We start from the raw sequence: 19699 nt of genomic DNA, 5'->3' as shown, positions 1-19699 counted from the left end.
AGAGAAACTTCTTCTTGAATCTCTGACCTCCTGAACATAGTGGTAACGCGCTATCCTCACTCTTAGCCTTCGTTCTCCTTTTGCTTCTTGCACACAATACTAACTTAAGCATTAGAGCGTTCCCGCCGAGAAACCCCTCGGGAGTTCTTCCTCTTTCCTCTCGTCTCAGGTACCTCTCAGGAGCCACGCGAACGCCAGCTAGGAGTGACCGGATTGCGCCGCATCATTTGGCGCCGTCTGTGGGAAACGCTTCAAAAGGCCTTTCTCTCTAAACTTTCTCAGTTCTTATCTTCCTCGAAACAATCCAACGCTCATGGCTTCCTCTAGCAACGTCGGACGAAGCACAGAAATGGACAACTCCAGGGAACAACCCCAGCTTCCTACTGTCTGTATCGGACAGTTCACTGTCCCCCTCTCAGCAGACGGAATCCCCAGCTTGAATGTGCCTCTCACAGTGGCACCTGTCGTCGCCCCACTCCCTGCTACAGTCGGAGCGACGTTCACCAAACCTTCGGTCGTGCCCCCAGCGGCCAGCTCAAACCAACTGGAAGACTTGATGCAGTGCATGCGAGCCATGCAGGCCCAAATGCAACAGTTCCAGCAACTTCAGCTCTATCAACAACACGTACTGCACCAGGTCTCCCAGTATCAGTATCAGCAACAGTTCCCCCAGCTGCCTCAACCTCAACTTCAGCAGCCACAGTTCCCGCCTCGGCACCCAGCCTTGCAGCAAGCTAAGTCTCGCCGCCAGGACGAGCGCCCCTCCGGCCAAAGAGAGGTCCCCCAAAACCTCCCAAAAAACCAGGCCTCCCCCCGCAGCAGACGAGAGAGACCGGCTACCCCGATCTCACCGCGGGCGGACAGGTTAGGAGGACCCCAGCTCGCCAAGTCTACGTCACCTCGGCAGTCGAAGTTTGAAACCCCGCTCCTTGAGAACCGGTTCGAGGTCCTGGCAACAGAATCCAAGCAGGACCCCTCTGTCCGCAGCCATCACCAATAGACCGGGCTACTTCCTGCACAAACCATTCTGGACAGCGCAGAGGTAAGCAGCACGAACGCCGAGCCCACCAAGAAGCAGAGACGCCGCTGCCGATCTCGCCGATCTGTCACCCGCGATTTTCCCGAGCTCATGGGCAAAGAAGAAGTAATCTCGGCCGAAGTCAAAGCTCCCCTCCTCTCGGTTCCATCCCCCCTGTCTTCCGAACTCCTGGCAGTCCCAATGCCCAAAGACTTCAAGCTCCCCCCTCTTGACAAGTATGACGGGTCGTTTGACCCAAATGATCACGTAGATGCCTTTCAGTCACAGATGCACCTGGCGCGAGCCAGTGAGTCGTGCATGTGTGTGGCCTTCTCCACTACTTTTAGGGGAGCAGCCCGCACGTGGTACCGGAACTTGGCACCTGGGTCGATAAGAAGTTGGGCGCAGTTCGCACAAGCCTTCACGTCCCACTTCGTCACCAGCAAACGGTGCCCGCGAACTGAAGAAAGCCTCCTAAGCATAGTGCAAAGAGAGGGAGAGTCCATCCGGGGCTATATCAAGCGGTTCAATGACACTTGTATGCAGATACCCCGCCTGGACCCCGCCGTATGCCTTGCAACAGCCAAGAAAGGCGTGACACACAAAGAGTTCAAATGGCACATGGTCGTCAACCAACTAGCGACCATAACCGAGTTTTTGAAGCTTGCGGACAGGTTCATAGCCACCAAAGAGGAGATCAACCAAAAGGGCGAGGGCGCGCCCGAAAAAAGGAAGAGGGAAGGAGAGCTTTCCAGTCAAGGGGACAGCCGAAAGAAAAAAGACACAGCTCGGGGGGCAAGGTTGGGTCAGTTTCCTCGACCCCCTGTAGCGGACCGAGCTGATTACACCCCACTGAACGCGAAACGGGCTGAAATTCTGATGACGATCAAGGACGCCCCATACGTGAAGTGGCCACTCCGTCCGAGGGGGAATCCCAATGAAAGAAATAAGAACCTGTATTGCAGTTTCCACAAAGATCATGGTCACAGTACCGAGAGTTGTAAAAACCTCCGCGATGAGATAAAGGAGCTCATCCGTCGCAGGTATCTAAGAAACTTTGTATAGAATAATAATAATAATAGTAATAAAACAGGTCGACAAGGGGAGCACGGTAAGGATGCCCCCGAGTCCAGCAGCAGGCCGGCCGAACAACTGCAAAGGCAGCCTCCGAAGGAGAGGCCAGTCCGGGGGACCATCCACATGATAATGGGTGGTTCGATCGTTGCGGGTTGCACTTCAACAACAGCTCGGGCGTCGGTTCGCGAGGCCACCCGGGAGGAGCAGAACCCCCCAAAGCGGCCGAGGACAGAAGAGCCAATTTTCTTCACAGAAGATGATGCGCAAGGGGTCCATTACCCCCACGACGACGCGCTAGTAATAAAGCTAAGAATCAACGACTTCAAGGCCAGGCGCATACTCGTCGACTCAGGCAGCTCGGCCGACATCCTCTTCAAAGCTGCGTTTGACCAGCTCCAGTTGCAAAGAGGCGACATGAGCCTGTAGACACTCCTTTGGTAGGCTTCAGCTGAGAGGAAGTCCGGCCCCTTGGGAAAATAACAGTACCTGTGGAAGTCGGCACGTGGCCTTGTGTGGTCAGACTCAAGCACGACTTCTTGGTGGTCGCGACCCCCTCCCCCTACAATGTCATAGTAGGTCGACCGATCACCCATGTCCTACGGGCGGTGGTCTCCACTTACCATTTGGCTATGAAGTTCCCAACTGACTTCAATGTGGGAGTAGCGCGGGGTGACCAGCTCAAGTCCCATAAGTGCTACGTCGCCGCCCTGAAGGGAAAAACCAAGGTAGCCGATGACCTCGAGCTGGAGCGGCCTATGGAGCAAGGTGAAGAACAAGCCGCGCCAACAGAAGAAACAGTCGCGGTTCCGACCTTAGCAGCAAACCCAGCTCGAACGCTTCAGATCAGCGCTTCCGTCCAGGAACCTCTACGATCAGAACTGGTAAGTTTCTTACTTCAAAATTTAGATATTTTTGCATGGTCCGCGACAGAGATGCCCGGTATAGACCCCGAACTCGTAACTCACAAGCTGAACACTGATCCTGTAGTTAGGCCCGTTAGACAGAAGAAACGCAACCTAGCCCCGGAGCGGTGGAAAGCGGTCGACGAGGAGGTCGAAAAGCTCCTCACAGCTGACTTCATAAGAGAAGTCCACTACCCGAGTTGGGTAGCCAATCCCGTCCTGGTAAAGAAGGCCAACGGCAAGTGGCGCATGTGCGTCGACTACACCGACTTGAACCGGGCTTGCCCAAAAGACTGCTTCCCGCTCCCCAGAAATGACCGATTGGTGGACACAACCTCAGGGCACGAGTTGCTAAGTTTCTTGGACGCCTATTCGGGCTACAACCAGATCAAGATGGACCCAGCGGACGAAGAAAAGACTGCCTTCATCACGGAATTCGGCCTATACTGTTACAAGATTATGCCCTTCGGGTTGAAAAACGCAGGGGCAACCTTTCAAAGGCTTGTAAATAAGTTGTTTGCGCCGTTAATCGGCAGAAAAGTAGAATGCTATGTAGACGACATGGTCGTCAAAACTCAATTCTCACATGAATTAATACAAGATTTGCATTCTGTTTTTGAAATTCTGCATAAGTTTAATATGAGACTGAACCCAAACAAGTGTGTGTTTGGTGTGACCTCGGGCAAGTTCCTAGGATACATCGTTAACCGGCGCGGCATCGAGGCCAACCCGGATAAAGTTAAGGCCATTTTAGATATGAGACCACCCCGAAAGCTGAAGGAGGTTCAGAGGTTGAATGGCCGCATAGCCGCCCTGAGCCGCTTCATATCTAAATTGGCGGACCGCTGTCTGTCGTTCTTTAAGGCAATTAAGAGCAAAGGGTTCGAATGGACCCAAGATTGCCAGCTCGCATTCGACGAGCTCAAGAAATACCTCGCTAGTGTGCCGACCTTAACCCGGCCCGAGGAGGGCGATGTTTTAGAACTATACCTCTCGGCGAGCGACGAAGTGGTCAGTTCGGTACTAATAAAGGAAGTAGATCGGGTCCAGCGACCCATCTATTATGTTAGTAAAGTATTGCAAGGAGTAGAAACGAGATACCCGGAGATGGAAAAGCTAGCATACGCACTGATAATCGCAGCTCGGAAGCTCTGCCCGTACTTGCAAGCTCATACTATTATCGTCCTCACCGACAAACCTCTGAGGCAAGTGTTGCTTAAACTCGAGGTCTCTAGTCGGTTGACGAAGTGGGCCGTTGAGCTCAGCGAGTACGACCTCCAGTACAAGCCGCGAACTTCCATTAAGACCCAACCCTTAGCAGATTTTATAGCCGAATGTACATTTAGCTCCGAAGTTCCCAGGTCGGTTGAGCACGAGGCTCCCAGCTCGGATGAGCCCGAAGCTCCCAGGCCGATCGAGTCCGAACCCCGTGAAGTAGCAGCCAGTGTGGCATCTCTCCTAGCTCAGCCAATCGCGAGCTGGGATGAGGAGCCCTAGATCCTTCACGTAGATGGCTCCTCGAATCAACAGGGCAGCGGAGCCGGAATAGTTCTACACGGCCCAAGCGGCACGAAACTGGAATACGCGCTACGCTTCGAGTTCGCGGCGTCTAACAATGAAGCAGAGTACAAGGCGTTGATAGCTGGACTAGCCCTAGCCAGAGAAGTGAAAGCAAAGCACATTGTTATCTGCAGCAACTCCCAGCTTGTGGTTAACCAGGTCACCGGTGAGTATGAAGCTCGCGAGCCAACCATGATTGCCTACTTGACTAAGGTTAGAGAGGCCCTGCTCGACTTCCAGTCACACTTCATCAAACAGATCCCTAGGTCGGAGAACACTGATGTCGACGCCCTGTCCAAGTTAGCCAGCACTAGCGACATCACCATGAGAACCGTGTACATAGAGGACCTGTCTCGGCCTAGCATTCTCAGGGGAGCAGAGGAGGTCGTTCCCGTCGTTCAAGCAGAGCCGAGATGGATTGACCCACTCGCGAGCTTCTTGCTACACGGGACCCTCCCTGCAGATCGCAATGCGGCCAGAAGGGTGCAGCGCCTGGCAGCCAAATACGTCATGATAGACGAGCGGTTGTACAGGAGATCCTACACGCTCCCCTATCTGCGTTGCTTGCGGCCTACCAAAGCCGAACTCGTACTCCGCAACACTCATGAGGGGTTGTGCGGCGGGCACTTGGGGGGCAGGGCCCTTGCCCAGAAAGCGCTTCAACAAGGGTATTATTGGCCAACAATGAAGGCAGACGCCATTGAACTCGTTAAAAAATGCGACAAATGTCAGAGACATGCCAATATCCACCACCAACCCGCTGCCGACCTCAAGTATCTCACCAGTCCGTGGCCCTTTGCACAATGGGGCATCGATCTACTCGGGTCATTCCCGCCAGCAACGGGTGGAAGGAAGTTCTTAGTGGTAGCAGTGGACTATTTTAGCAAGTGGGTAGAAGCCGAACCCCTCGTAACGATTACGGCCCGAAATGTTCAAAACTTCTTTTGGAAAAACATTGTATGCCGCTTCGGATTACCTCGGGTATTGATTTCCGACAACGGCAAACAGTTCGAAGACATCAAATTCCAAGACTGGTGCCAAGACATGGGAATCCGACAGAACTTTACTTCAGTCGCACACCCTCAAGCAAACGGTCAGGCAGAAGTAACAAACAGAGCCATCCTCCGTGGATTAAAGGCACGGTTGGACCGAGCTAAAGGATTGTGGGCAGATGAACTACCCAGTGTTCTGTGGGCGTACCGAACCATAGAGAAGACTGCCACGAGAGAAACACCCTTCAATCTCACCTACGGCACTGAAGCAATAATCCCTGCAGAGATCGAAGTGCCCACGCTGCGACTAGAAGCATACAGTGATCAGACGAACGAAGATGAGTTGCATACCAACCTCGATCTACTCGACGAAGTAAGGGACCTCGCGTACATCAAAACCGCAGCCTACCAGCAGAGAGTAGCTCGGTACTATAACGCCAGGGTCAAGAGGCGGAACCTCCGTGTTGGCGACATGGTCCTTCGTAAAGTTATGGTACTTGAGCCCGGCGCTGGCAAGCTCGGGTCCAACTGGGAAGGTCCCTACCGAGTGAAGCGAGTGCTCAGGGAAGGAACGTACGAGCTCGAGACCCTTGAAGGGAAACAAGTACATCGGGCATGGAATATCGTCAACTTGAGACAATACTATTTGTAACAACCGAGTAGGCCACGGGCCACTCCCAGAGCCTAAGGGCCAAAATGCCGAGCTAACACGACCTCAACGCTATAAGACCCAATCACCTCCATGGCATGGGCAAATTTCAAGGACAAACTATAAGTCACCCCCTTAGCCTAAGGGCCAAAACACCGAGCTAACAAAGACATTGGCATCAAGAAAGACTTAGCCACTTCAGTGGCGAAGGCAAAGTATGAAATATCAAAGACGCAAGCCAGCCTCGAGTTGTTCCTGAAAGACTACTATGTCATTGGGACCATGCTCCCAAGGGAAGTTGCCAGTAGGGAGGCTGTAAACCAGGTCCCCAGGGAGGCGAAAGTAGCGGATCAGAGACCTGAGTCTCTCCGCTGTCATTAAGGAAGGGCCAAAGGTATCAGGCTCCCTCCCCCTAGAAGTAGACGCCATGTCGCCAGAGGCCTCCCGAGCCTCCAGGATCTGCTCCCAGGCTCCCCCCAAGCTCGAGGGAGCATCATCCTGGCTATCACCCCTGTGATAGGTATGGTATGGGTACCCAGACATGGCAGACAGCGACTGGGACTCACCAGAGTAGACGGAACGGAGCAGACTGAGGAACTCGAGTAGACTAGGTGAAGTGCGCGACCTCAGAATCCAAAGGCAGCAAGATGGCGTGGGAGAAAATAGGGCCCGACGGCTTGGATCAAAGCAGATCCAACGGTCCGCAAGCGCCCTGACCGCACGCCTTCTGAAAACCGAAGGCGATTGGCGGCACGTCTTCCATAATTAAGGTAGTCGCAGCCGCATGACGTTCGGAGTTAAAGGCCACCTCAGCACGTTTTCGGAATCCGAAAAGTCGGGAAAGTTAGAAAATCTCTTGATTTTCGCAAATGCATTTAATGAGGGCAGTCAATCAAGTTTGAATTTCGGTCAAATCAGTCCATCGCACTTCATAAACTCCCCGCGCTAAGGCGGTACTCTTAGCTCGAGGAGTGGGGGGCAATTGATGAAGGATGTATTGACCCAACCTATGAAACGGTGACACGTAGACGCCGACTTAGCATGAGCGACAGTCTAGCGTTGAAGCCCGAAGCAACCAAGTGACGGGCCCACGAAGCAGTCCACTACGTTACAGCTCACGAGGAGAGGAGTCCGCCATGAGGCGAACTCCGGGTTCCCCGTGCTATCTTTGAAGAGATACTCCGAGGCAACTGTAGCTCGCGAGCTAAAGTTATTAGCTCGCCCGAGCTCCCTAGCAGACAAGTCATTCCGAGGACCAATTTCACTAAGGGTAATCCTGGAGTGTTCCAAGCTCACCACGAGATAGCTCGCGAACGAGCCGCACTAGCGCCCTCCAGGAAGCTTCCGACTGACAGACCGTACCGGTCAGACTGCGCCATATCCTCTACTGACGGCGCAGTCCCAGTCCTTTCGACAGTCTGCATCCACGTCTCTCGACAGGCAAAGGCGTGCCTACCACTTTGGAAACGTGTCACTCACCCGGGCGAAGCGTACGCCACAACGGCCACCTACGCAGCCCTGGCAGGTAACGGCTGTGGCAGGAGCCCAGTGGCGGTTATGCCCGACCTAATGTGAGTGTCCCTATAAAAGCCCTCAGGGCAGAAGAGAAACTTCTTCTTGAATCTCTGACCTCCTGAACATAGTGGTAACGTGCTATCCTCACTCTTAGCCTTCGTTCTCCTTTTGCTTCTTGCACACAATACTAACTTAAGCATCAGAGCGTTCCCGTCGGGAAACCCCTCGGGAGTTCTTCCTCTTTCCTCTCGTCTCAGGTACCTCTCAGGAGCCACGCGAGCGCCAGCTAGGAGTGACCGGATTGCGCCACATCATTTACTGTGCCCCATGGAGAACCCAAGCCAAGCAGATGATAGATGGATAGCAAGTAAGGCCTACCAATCAAAAAATATTAAGCTAAAACACTCAGAGGAAGGCCTTGAGAGAAAGGGCCATGTAACAGAGCGTCATCACTGCAGCAGTATTTTGTGCAGTAGGAATGCTAGAATACTTGGAGGTAAGCAGGTTTCAGTAGAAGAGGTGGTTAAGAGAGTAATGGGAATGTTATTCACTTGGGTGGGAAATCATAAATTATTTAAAGGTAAAAACTACAGCTCTTTTTTTATTTGGAAAATCTTTATACTCTTAAAGAGATGAACCAAGAAGATTCCAAAAAAAAAGTCAATTGAAATAGAATACCATGCTTCACAGTTTCAAAAAAAAAGTTTGAACCAAGAAGATACTAACATAAAGCCTGTTGAAGATGCTAATGAACATGTCATAGTTGAATTGGATATAGCAAAACAGCAACTTGATAAAGTAGACCATGGATATACTATGAAAGTTCAATTGGAGCCTAAAGCATGAGTTACAAGTTGAACCCAATATTTGAGCCTAAAGCAAAAGTTCCACCAACATCAACAAGAGAACAAGTACAGTTTGTTGGAGAGCTAAAACCAGTTAAATACATTGAAGCCTAAGAAATAGGAGCATTGAGACATTGGAGTTTTTTTTGGTAGGAAACAATAACTTTCATTAAGATAGTTTTATAGAATACAGGTTCAGTCCCCATAAAAAGGGACTAACCCCCCAAATGGATTCAATTACAATTTAACACAAAACAAATCATCCCTTAATGTCCCTTGTTTGGCCAATGTATTAGCCAAACCATTTTCTGATCTTCTAACCCATCTAACAGTAGCACACAGCTCCCTTGATAAGCTTCTAATCTCCCTCAAGGCCAACCTATGGACCAAAATTCCCATGCTACCTGTTTGTAACCACCCTATCACCAGTTTTGAGTCTCTCTCCACTTCAATTTGTTGGAGGTCCAGTTGTTTCGCCAATCTCAGCCCTTGGAGGAGAGTTAAAACTTCAGCCCTGAGAGAGTCATCTTCTCCTATTGGCCCTGATTATAATGCCAAAAATCTCCCTTCTCCATCACTAATTAATCCACCTGTGCCTGACGGGCCGGGTTCCAAAATGAACTCCTATCAAAGTTTAACTTTAGTCTTTGATTAGGTGAAGGAAATCAAACTTCCTGTATATTAGCCCTTGAGGTTGAAAAATTCACCACTGCATTCCAATTTCTAATTATATCATCAATTGAAACATCCTTGAACAAATCCAGAGTTTTTACCCAATGTGCAACCCTAGAGGAGGAAGAGGAAGAATTTTTGTGGCCAGATTGGAGGCAGAAGGGCAAGAGATAACAAATCAAGATGAAATTGCCAAGATTTTTGTGGACCACTTCAAATCATTTTTTAGGAGTCCCTTGGATCATAGGTTACGATTGGAAGATATTGAGTGGCCCTGAGTGGAGACTGAAGTAGCACATTGGCTGGAAAGAGACTTTGAAGAAGAGGAAATAAGGAAGGCAGTTTTCTCAATGAATAGGTCAAAAGCCCCAGGGCCAAATGGCTTTATTATGGCTTTCTACCAAGACTGTTGGGACATTGTAAAAGTTGATCTTTGTGAGGTTTTTTAATGAATTTGCGGAGAGGTTTATTGTGAGTTGAGGGGTGAATGCAACATTTCTTGCCCTTATTCCAAAGAGGATTGGTGCTAGACATCCAAAGGACTTTAGACCCATCATTCTAGTAACAAGCATCTACAAGATCTTAGCTAAGGTTTTCTCTTTGAGATTAGAAATGGCACTTCCAGCCATAATTAGTCAAAATCAGGGGACCTTCATCTAGGGAAGACAAATAACTGATCAAATTCTTATCGCTAGTGAATGTGTGGAGGAAATGAAGAGATCAAGGAAGAAAGGTTTTGCCGGCAAACTGGATTTGGAGAAAGCCTACGATTTGGTAGACTAGACCTTCCTTGTTGAGTTAATGAAAAATTTTGGGTTTGGGGAGAGATGGTGTAAGTAGATTTTTGGTTGTATTAATTCATGTCACTATTCTATCCTGGCTAATAGGGTTGTGAAAGACTTCTTTCCAGCTTGTCAGGGTTTAAGGCAAAGTGATCCTCTTTCACCTTTTCTATTCACCCTAGTAGCTCAGGTGTTTAGTAGATTGATCTTAAAGGCTGATAAGGATAATGAAATAAAAGGGAGGAAGACTGGAAGGAATATGGTTTTAGTGACACATTTACAATTTGCATATGATATCATAATCTTCTATAAAGGGGGTGAGCAAGGTGTCATGCGGAACTTGAAGGAGGTGGTGAGGAAGTTTGAGCTAGTGTCTAACCTAAAAATCAACCTTGAGAAGAGTTGTGTAGCGGGGATCAACTTGAAAGATGGGGAACTAAACTCTATTGCATATACCTTAGAGTGTTCCTGATGTGGATGCGTATTGGGAGCAGCAGCAGCAATGATCCGGTGTTCTCATCCTATCCAATTCGGTAGCAACAGTCTTATCCATTCAGCATATTAGATTAGACTATCTTGTTATTCCTATCTTATCTTATTAAGTTAGTAGATTAGATTATCTTATCTTATTAGATTAGGATTAAGAGAGACTTATCTTATCTTATCTTATCAGTTCAGTAGGATAGATTAAGGGAGTCTTATCTTATCCTATCTTATCAGTTCAGTAGGATAGATTAAGGGAGTCTTATCTTATCAGTTCAGTAGGATAGATTAGTAGGGAGTCTTCCTAATTATCAAGGAGTCTTCCTAAAAGTAGGACTCTTATCTCTTGTAATCTCCTATTAAGGAGCTGAGAATATTGAATAAAGGCATCGAAAATTTCAGTCAAGAAGAGAGTAAGGAGAGTTAGGTGATCTCTTGGACAAATCATCATTAGGGAGCCAAGATAGGTTCATCAAGAGCAGGGAGGAACAAGGGAAAACAGGAGGTTTTCCCCGTGGACCGACCCGTGACGAGATCCTATTCACGGGCCCATAACAGTTCCATGGCTAGTTGGCCCCTAACCTACCTTGGCCTTCCATTAGGAACAAACCCTAGAGAAAGCATATTCTAGAATCCAGTTGTTGAGAGGTGTGCAAAGAAATTGGCAACTTGGAAGAGAAATTATGTGTCCTTGGGAGAAGAATTACTTTGATTAAATGCACTCTTGCTAATCTACCAATTTATTATTTGTCAATCTTTAGGATCCCCCAAAAGGAAGCAAAAAAAATGAAAAAGTGATGAGAGATTTCCTTTGGGAGCCGGGTGACAGAAAGAAAGATCATTTGGTTAAATGGGAGGTTGTTTGTATATGCCTCCAAGAGGGTGGGTTGGGTATTGGAAATATAGATAAAAAGAATTTGGCTTTGCTAGGGAAATGGATATGGAGATGGCCATAGGAAAGGGATAGACTGTGGCATGAAGTAATAGCAAGCATACATGGGAGGTTGGGAAACGGTTGGGATGCAAGAGTATCTAACAGGGCTACACTGGCCTTTCCGTGGAAAGCCATTCACCACACTTGGCCTCTATTACTTCGGTTTGTCAAGTATGATGTTTGCTCTGGTTTCTATTAAATTTTGGGAGGATACTTGGGTTGGTTCTTGTCCGCTGAAGTATCTTCTTCCTGTTCTATATTTGGTTTCTTTGTATAAAACTAAATGTGTGTCAAATTTTATTGCTCCTCCCTTACTCCCTATGAGTCTCAATTAGGACTTTGTCTTCTGCAGAGGTCTAAGAGACAATGAAGTCTCAGCTTGCTCGGATCTTTTACAAACCCTTCAAAATGTTAGCTTAGACCCTAATAAATTTGATAAGCGTACTTGGGCCCCTCAAACTAAGGGTTTGTTCTCTTGTGCCTCTTTGTTCAAGATTTTAGTGCATTTCTTCAAGTCCTCCTTCCTTTCCTTGTAAAGAATTCTGGTTTAGACCCATTCCACCCAAAATAAGAGCCTTTTGTTAGGAAGTAGTGCATGGGAAGATTAGTACTATGGATATGCTACAAAAGAGAAGGCCTAATTCCTATCTCTCTCCTAACTGGTGTATCTTGTATAAATCCAATAATGAGAGTTGCTATCACTTACTGATCTCTTGTCCTTTTGTTGCAAAGATTTGGGCTTGGTTTTTCTCTTTGTTTGGTTGCAAGTGGACCTCACCATTGGAGGTAAATATGCTTTTCCTCCCTTCCATCCTTATGTGGCCCAAAAAAGGGGAAGAATAACATGGAGATGTGTTAGAGCAGCCTTGGTGTGAACTATATGGGAAGAAAGGAATGCTAGAATATTCTCAAAAAAAAAAAGAGAAACAAAGAAGCTGTTAGGGATTGTGTAATGGTTAAGGTAATGCATTGGATAAAGACTTTGGAGTTGTTCCCCCAATTCTCCTTTGACGACGTTTGGAGGAATTGGGAAGCAATTGTCAAAAGTTCTTCAAGAAAGGAAAGTGTGGAGATGCATTGGTTAACTTTTCTTTGTTGTTTATAGAGACGTAGCATCTTGTGCCTATCTAAGGGATGCTTGTAAAGTTTTATCTTAAAGATTAATAAAAGCTCTTCTTATTCATAAAAAAAAAAAGAAACCCTCTGAACAGGTTTTGAAAACAAAATTAACAAAAAAGGGAGGGTGTGGAGTTGAAACACCCCATCTGGCGTATCAGTGTGCATCAATACTTTGAACCTTGCATATATATATTGCACCCTTTGTGTTGTACCAAATTCGATAAAAAGAACAAATATGGCAGAATCACAATAAAACTGTGTACAGCATGCCCTGACTTATAGGGAGAACATATCCATAGGGAGAATTCTCCACATTTCTTATTGGTAAGTAAACAAAAAAAAAAGATATATCAAGCGATCAAAAGATATATGGACTAACCTGACCAACCCATTGCCTTAGACTCAATATATGCTCCTTAATTTGGTTCAGAGTGAACATTTCCATCAAAGATACACCTTCTATCTCTGTCTTACCCAACTTTGTTCCTTCCACATTATCAGCTACTGGAACAGTAAGTTCATGTTCAGCTTCCTGCTTGGCCATGGTCTTAATGTCCTCTTGCATACTGCTAGTAAAAGATTCTTTAGAAATTACAAGATCACCAACAAGATTCAATTTTTTATGGTCATCTAGATAACCATTTTCAGTTCCACTAGTATTTACATGGTCCACAATCAAATTCATGTGCATACCAATCTTTACCTCCATAGCCTCAGTAACAGATACAGGCATACCATGCAATTGATGCATTTGCTGAAAACTTTGAGAATGATGCTGATCTGCAAAAGAAGCCAATGCTTGAGATGTTACATTCTGGCCGAAGAGTGGGGAGAAGGGGTGCTCTCTTTTGAGGAGTTTAGAAGGACGCTGTATATCTTCAAAAGTGCCACTAGTTGACTGGCTAGCATCTCCATCATCATATGTCTTTTGGAGAACATTCTTTGATTTATCCAAACCAGGATTAAGTGGAAGTGAAGTAGATGACCTAGTAGGCCCACAAATGAGACAGGCATCATCATGACAACTATGGAAATGATTCAACAGCTCACGTAGCATGATACATGCACAAAAGCTGTCTGTGCACTTGTCTAGATGCATCAAAAGTTTCTTAAAGAGAACTTTCTCATTATCATCATGCATAGAGTTAGTCATATATTGGATGTAGGACAAGAGAAGCATATGTTTCATAAGGTATTGAAGTCCAACAGATGTATTCCCAGATCCAAGTGCTACATCTGAACTATGGGGGAGTACAAACATTTCTGAAGCAATATCTGGTCTCCCAACAGGTTCTTCTGAAGAAAACTGAGGCTGCTGAGACGGATCTTGTCCTGTTATTCGTTGATGAGATTCATATCGGGCATTTGTCTCCATCATGCTAGGTTCTTGTGACATGGAATGCTGGTATCTGGTTTGAGACTCAGAATGTGGATTCTGTTCTAGGACCTCTGGTTGAAAATCTTTGCCATTATCTGAACCTATCCTCTGTACTTGCAGTTCAGGATCACAAAGTGGTTGGACCTCAAACGGTTGACTGAAATGTAAATATGGTGCATCCAGTTGCCCCTGTAATTGCTGAAACTCTTGCAGCTGGTAGTGAGAATTGAGTAAATGCTCATTTGTTGAACTGGATACTTGGCCATTCATCTTGGCCAGAAGAGAGAAGGGCAGCTCTGCTGAACTTTTCTTATATGTATGACCAAAATCCAGGTGATTAAATTTTTGGTTGTTCTCGCAATCCAAAGCTTCTATAGCATTCACTTCAAAAACTGCAAAAGAAACATAGTTAACAAAGAGGGAGAAGAAAATTTAAAGAAAAATAATGAAAATTGGAAGTCATGTGCGATTTCCTTAAGACAAAATTCCTTGGAACTCAGAAGAACAAAATAAAAGAAAAAAAAGAAACAAAAGCAAGGTTTAATGAACCATGTTATTGAATATAACTTAACGAAGTCATGCTACTGTTACTCCATTTGGTATTACTAACTCCTGTGAATCAGACTAAGCTAAAATTACATGGTAAGAGAAGTCAAACTAAATAGTTGTATATGTGCTGATTTAGAATGATAACGTGGTTTTCGATTCAAGACAACAAAGTATACATGACAGAAATCATCACCACTATCACCTGCCTTGTCCTAACTAAGTAGGGTTGGCAGCTAATTCTTGTTCCTCCATTCTGCTCTAGTGACCTCAATTGAAGACAAAAAAGTGTTCAAAAGAGTAGCAATAGAGCATACCTTGCATTGGTTGATCCTGAAACTGTTCGTCAAGATGTTGTAGAGATTTTGAAAGATTACCACAGCCATAGAAATTTAGAGAGGTCTTGGATGCTGCTCTGGCTCCAACAATATATTCCATACTTCTTTCAGTAAATGTTTGCCAAACACTAGGAGATTCATTTGGAAAACCATAATAGGAAGGCAGCCTCTGCAATATGCCAGACCTCCTATTCGTGGATGAAATTTTTAGGAGGTTCCTTTGAGGAGTAGGAACCATCTGGCTAGCATCTTGCAACTTATTTATTGGTGAGAGAATATTATCTTGCTTGCAGAGAAAATTCATATCTGCTAATCCCTCACTACATCCATAAGATAAGGGTCCTGAAAAAGTACACGTGCAGCATGAGATAGGAATGTAAAATAACAACCAAACCAACCATGAAGCATTTGAACCATAACTCTAGAGATACTCAATGACGTACCAGGAAAGACACCAGCAGAATGATCATTGTTGTCTGTTACTGAAGTGCCAGAGCCACTGCTTGTGTTCAAGGGGTTATCTACAAGAGGCTCTGTTGAGTTTGAAGTGCAACTACTCTTTGGGATAACAGAACTTGGTGTGATCATACTGATGTTTGATGAACTATGGCCCTGGACTACTTGGTGACTATGTTTAGCATCAGCTAGTGCAGTTTTCATTAAAACATGCATTCTATGAGCCAGAGTATCCTGGTTCATATAATCCTCCTAAACACAAATGGAAGTACATGAGTTCAACATAGGTATGAAATTGTAGTTGATGGGAACAAAGTATGTCAACGATCAGAAATTTCTCAATTAAAAAAGAGCCAAAAGGAATTAATACCAGTTTGATCCAAAATCCAAATACTGAGCCCAATTTTGAATTTTATAGGTTGTTTGGATTGAAAATCAACTTGATCAGTTGAACATCATAAAAAAAGGAAATAGTGTTAGAGCAGAAATCATGGAGGTGATTCCATAAGGTAGGTGCTCTACCAAGACGAAGACCCATGCATCTTTACACACCTCATAAGATAAGCTAAATTTTTGGCAACTAGGCTGAATTACATATTCAAGTGGGTATCAAATTTGATTGACAATTGTTAGATAGTCTAACTAGAGGGGTGTGAATAGCAAGCACTTCATTGGGGTCCTCTTGTCTTGGATCAACTTTTACTTGCTACTGTACTGCTATTGTCTTCCATTGAACTTTGCACCCTAGCACCCTTCAACCCAAGGCTGTGTTTGGTTTGAAAGAAAAGGTAGGGAAACCTATATAGTAGGGTTTGTATAGGTTTCCCTATCTTTCCCATCCTTTCTTTTCTTTTTTTTTTTTTGATAATTGAAAGTTAATTTCATTAATCAAATAGAATAAGTCTGTTTTTCTTAACCAAAGTATGGGGTATTACAGTCCAACTCCTCTAAATGTCAATAAAGGAGAAGGAATTGAAAGAATATAGGGATTTCAGCCAATGAATAGCCCTAGTTAAGATGCACTCCTCCATTTCTGAAAAGGATCTCTGCTTGTCTTGGAAAATTCTAGCATTTCCTACCTTTTCTTTCAAACCAAACACAACCTAAGGGGATAGGTGTAGTATTTTCCTCTACTTTCTCCTTTATACTTAATACGCAATGGAGCTTGTTACTTATCATAAAACAAATAAATAAAAACATCCATGCAACAAAAAATAATGTATTTTAGAAGAACAACAACCTTTGAAATAGCCTCCTTAAAAAGTCTGCATTCAATGGATTTCACAGCGTAGTCTACTCTTTTACCCCAATCATAGGCTTGTGGTAGCGCCAAGAAATATTTAGCACTGTAAAAACATTAAATGGTGAAATAAAATTGAAGTGATACATGATGCACAGCTAAAACTCTCATTTCATCTTTTTTGGATCTCAAAGGGAAGAGCATACAAGGATTAACATCCATATCAAAATCTATTAAGGCATGAAAAATTAGCATGGAAAAGATGTCTTATAAGAAGTGTATGGCCTAATGCAAAGTTGTAATCTACTTAACTTACATTTTCTCTTGCATAAATTTACGCATGTGATTGATTCCCGGGTCCTTATGCCAATCATTTGAAAGATCAACTAGGTTTTCTGCTGTCTGTTGAAGTAAGACACTTCCACTTGGATGGGATGAACCACACAAATTGGGGATGTACTGCCCTGCGAATTGTCCCAATGGATGTGTCTGCATCATCTTGCTGCCTCTCTAAGCTTTTAAATACCACACTGGTCAAAAACTATTGAAGTTTCATAACCCCACTGAAACCATCAAAGGGCAGAATCAAAACAGCATGAGCTCCAAATCCACGTCAATGCTACCATCATATGTGATCTTTTCTGGATTGTGTGTGTTGAAAGCAGAACTTACTTATTTTGTTTAATAAGCCAAAGCATTAACTTCTGCTAGAAATACTGAGTGATGATGGTGCATAGAGAAGGCATGAACAAACAAAAGAATTTAAAAAAAAAAAAATGCTACAAAAGAAAGTGCACCAATTATGCCAATTTGAAGACAATAGCTATGTAAAATTGATGGGAAAAAACATTTTCTTAATTCCACTCTTAGGAATTAGGATGCACAAAATATGAAGGATTTTAAGAGCTACTGTGAACCAGAAAGAAAGGTTCTCAAATTTATTCGATCTAACAAGGAACTAGTGGCATTAAACAAATAATTAGTATGGAATCCCAAACTATTGTAAACAGCAATAAAATATGGATTTGGACAGTAACGTGAACTTCTATGAACAATGAGACCTGGATCCTGGGATAACGAATCCAAATTTTTTTCCCAGGAAATGGTACTAGTAACTAGTCCCCTTTACAGTTCAGATACAATGAATTAGATGGTGAAAGAATTTTAAGGGATGCAATCCTAACTTTAGAGCAACGGATGTGCATCCACCTGAAAGCGTTTTCCCAATGATTTATCCTAGAGAATCAAGGAATCCCTTTAGAATAGCAAATTTCATTATCCAATTAATGTGGTGATCCTTGACCAATTCGCGTGGTTCATATCAATACTTTTGAACAAAATGAATCATTACATGTATATGCACACATATAAGCATTCGTGCACTCATGATGCCAATTGTCCGGAATATAGAAATTGCAATACCAGAACAAGAATAAAACAAAAAAAAAGAATCACAAAATTCCTTATGAATCAGAAGTTCAGAATTGAGTAAAGTTATCTACATGTTGTTGAGTTGCCATGCATACATGTGGTGTTTATTCAAATATTGGAAGCATTCTGGAAGACAAACATTGATTAAAGTGATTCCGTGTTGGGGGGCAGAGAGGGAGGAGAGAGCATTATATCGATACCTCTGTGTTTTTTTAGTTTATACGATTGCGCATGAAGGTTTCTTGGCAAAACGTAACTAAGTGAATCCTAAAATTCAATCCATTTAAGAAGAAGAAGAAGAAGAATATGATGATGATGATGAAGAAGAAGAAAGGGGTTGTAAGGTTATACATGTCGTTGGGCTGAATCGATGAGTAATCAGAGGGCTCCGATCAAGAACGGTTTTCCCCCAGGAATTTTCCCGCCAAGCGTAAAACCCTTCCTCTGCATGGAGGGAGAGTGTAGAATTACCCGGATCCTCTACAAGACTACAAACTTCAATTTGAATTCGGATTTGATTCTGATACAGCACTCCTCACTCCAACCACATGGCACGTTTCATCCGTTAATTGAGAACATCTCGCATGAATGGCAACGTGAGTGCGAGAGATGTTCCCAATCTGCGGATTTCTGTAAGGTTTGTGTGAGGAGCGCTCTGAGAACCAAATCCGGATTTCTACAATTTACGCCGACAGAATAAATACCATCAATTATACGCCGTAGTAAAGCAGTACCCCATGAGGCCAGGACTCATTTGAAAAATCGTACGGTTAGTTTTGTAACTTTAGTCCGGTAGGGTGATCATGGGCCGGGCCCTGTTTTTTTTAAGCCTGATTCCGGGACCTGTCATTTTACGTGTTTATATAATGTAATGTTATATATTAGATGTGTCATATTATATACTAGCGGGTCCCTGTCACTTGCCCCTATGGTCAAGACATTTCACTCCATTCTCACCAGTACTTGATGGTGGAGTGGGTTTGAGGTAAGGCACCTATTCCCTATTGGGGATGGGGAATCCTAAATTTTCTCCACTCTTAGGCAATAACCTAAAAATAATCTAATTTATGGATATTTTATAATATATGATTATAGGAATTTAGGGGTATTTTAGGAATTGGATTATAAAAATTTGGGGTATTTTATAAATGAAATTGTGAGATACTATGGTTATAAGAATATAACAAAAACTTAGAGATATTTTAAAAGTTAATATTAAATCTGCTAATACTTTACTAATTTATATATGCAAACCTTGTCCCTAATTTAGAGCAAAAATATTTTCCTCGTCCCAACCCTCTCTCTTTCCCATCCCTATTGAAAATTCGATAAAACTTGCCCCATTTGATGTGGGGCAGGGTAGGACCCTAGTTTTACAGGGAAAATTGTCATCCCAACAATTCTAATAATTTTCTATAACTAATTAACTAATAGTCAATTAAATAACAATAAATTATAATACTTTATGATAATTTCTAAAAGTTATTGAAATTGTTGTTGATTGGAAAGAATGTATAGTAAATTAGTTATTTACAATAACAATAAATTAATGTGAATTAATGTAAATTATTTATTTTTTAAGCCTAAATTATCAATGTGATGTAATTATGATAAATTATATTTATTTTAATTAAAAGTAAATCATTTGTTGTTGATTAATGTAAAAGCAAGTATGGTTGAAGTCAACTAGGTGGTCTAAACCGGTGTGGGTAAATTTAATAAATTACCTATATTTATTAAAATAAAAATAATGGATTGTTAT

The 19699-nt window shown here is 43.9% G+C and overlaps 1 protein-coding gene across 6 annotated transcripts in view; it reads right to left on the bottom strand.

Annotated features, from left to right (window-relative positions):
* Positions 1-18599, bottom strand: part of LOC104603126 (histone acetyltransferase HAC1-like) — a 38648-nt gene extending 20049 nt beyond the window's left edge. For 2 of the 6 annotated variants that reach the window (XR_016085199.1, XM_088902558.1), the window contains exons 1-6: positions 18289-18598; positions 16823-17069; positions 16507-16612; positions 15254-15518; positions 14790-15152; positions 12928-14318 (exon numbers count right to left, since the gene is read on the bottom strand). Coding sequence is in view for 5 of the 6 variants with exons in the window: in XM_088902558.1 (XP_088758684.1) it covers positions 12928-14318; positions 14790-15152; positions 15254-15518; positions 16507-16612; positions 16823-17004 (2307 nt within the window). In the remaining variant the exon portion in view is untranslated. The other 4 variants (XM_088902560.1, XM_088902562.1, XM_088902559.1 and 1 more) reach the window with 4 other exon arrangements.
* Between the last annotated feature and the right edge of the window lie 1100 nt (positions 18600-19699).

Source organism: Nelumbo nucifera, chromosome 4 (genome assembly GCF_055504915.1).
Source record: "Nelumbo nucifera cultivar China Antique chromosome 4, China Antique-T2T, whole genome shotgun sequence".
Lineage (NCBI taxonomy): Eukaryota > Viridiplantae > Streptophyta > Magnoliopsida > Proteales > Nelumbonaceae > Nelumbo > Nelumbo nucifera.
Note: the sequence above shows the minus strand (reverse complement) of the source record. Positions and strands in the feature narration are given on the sequence as shown.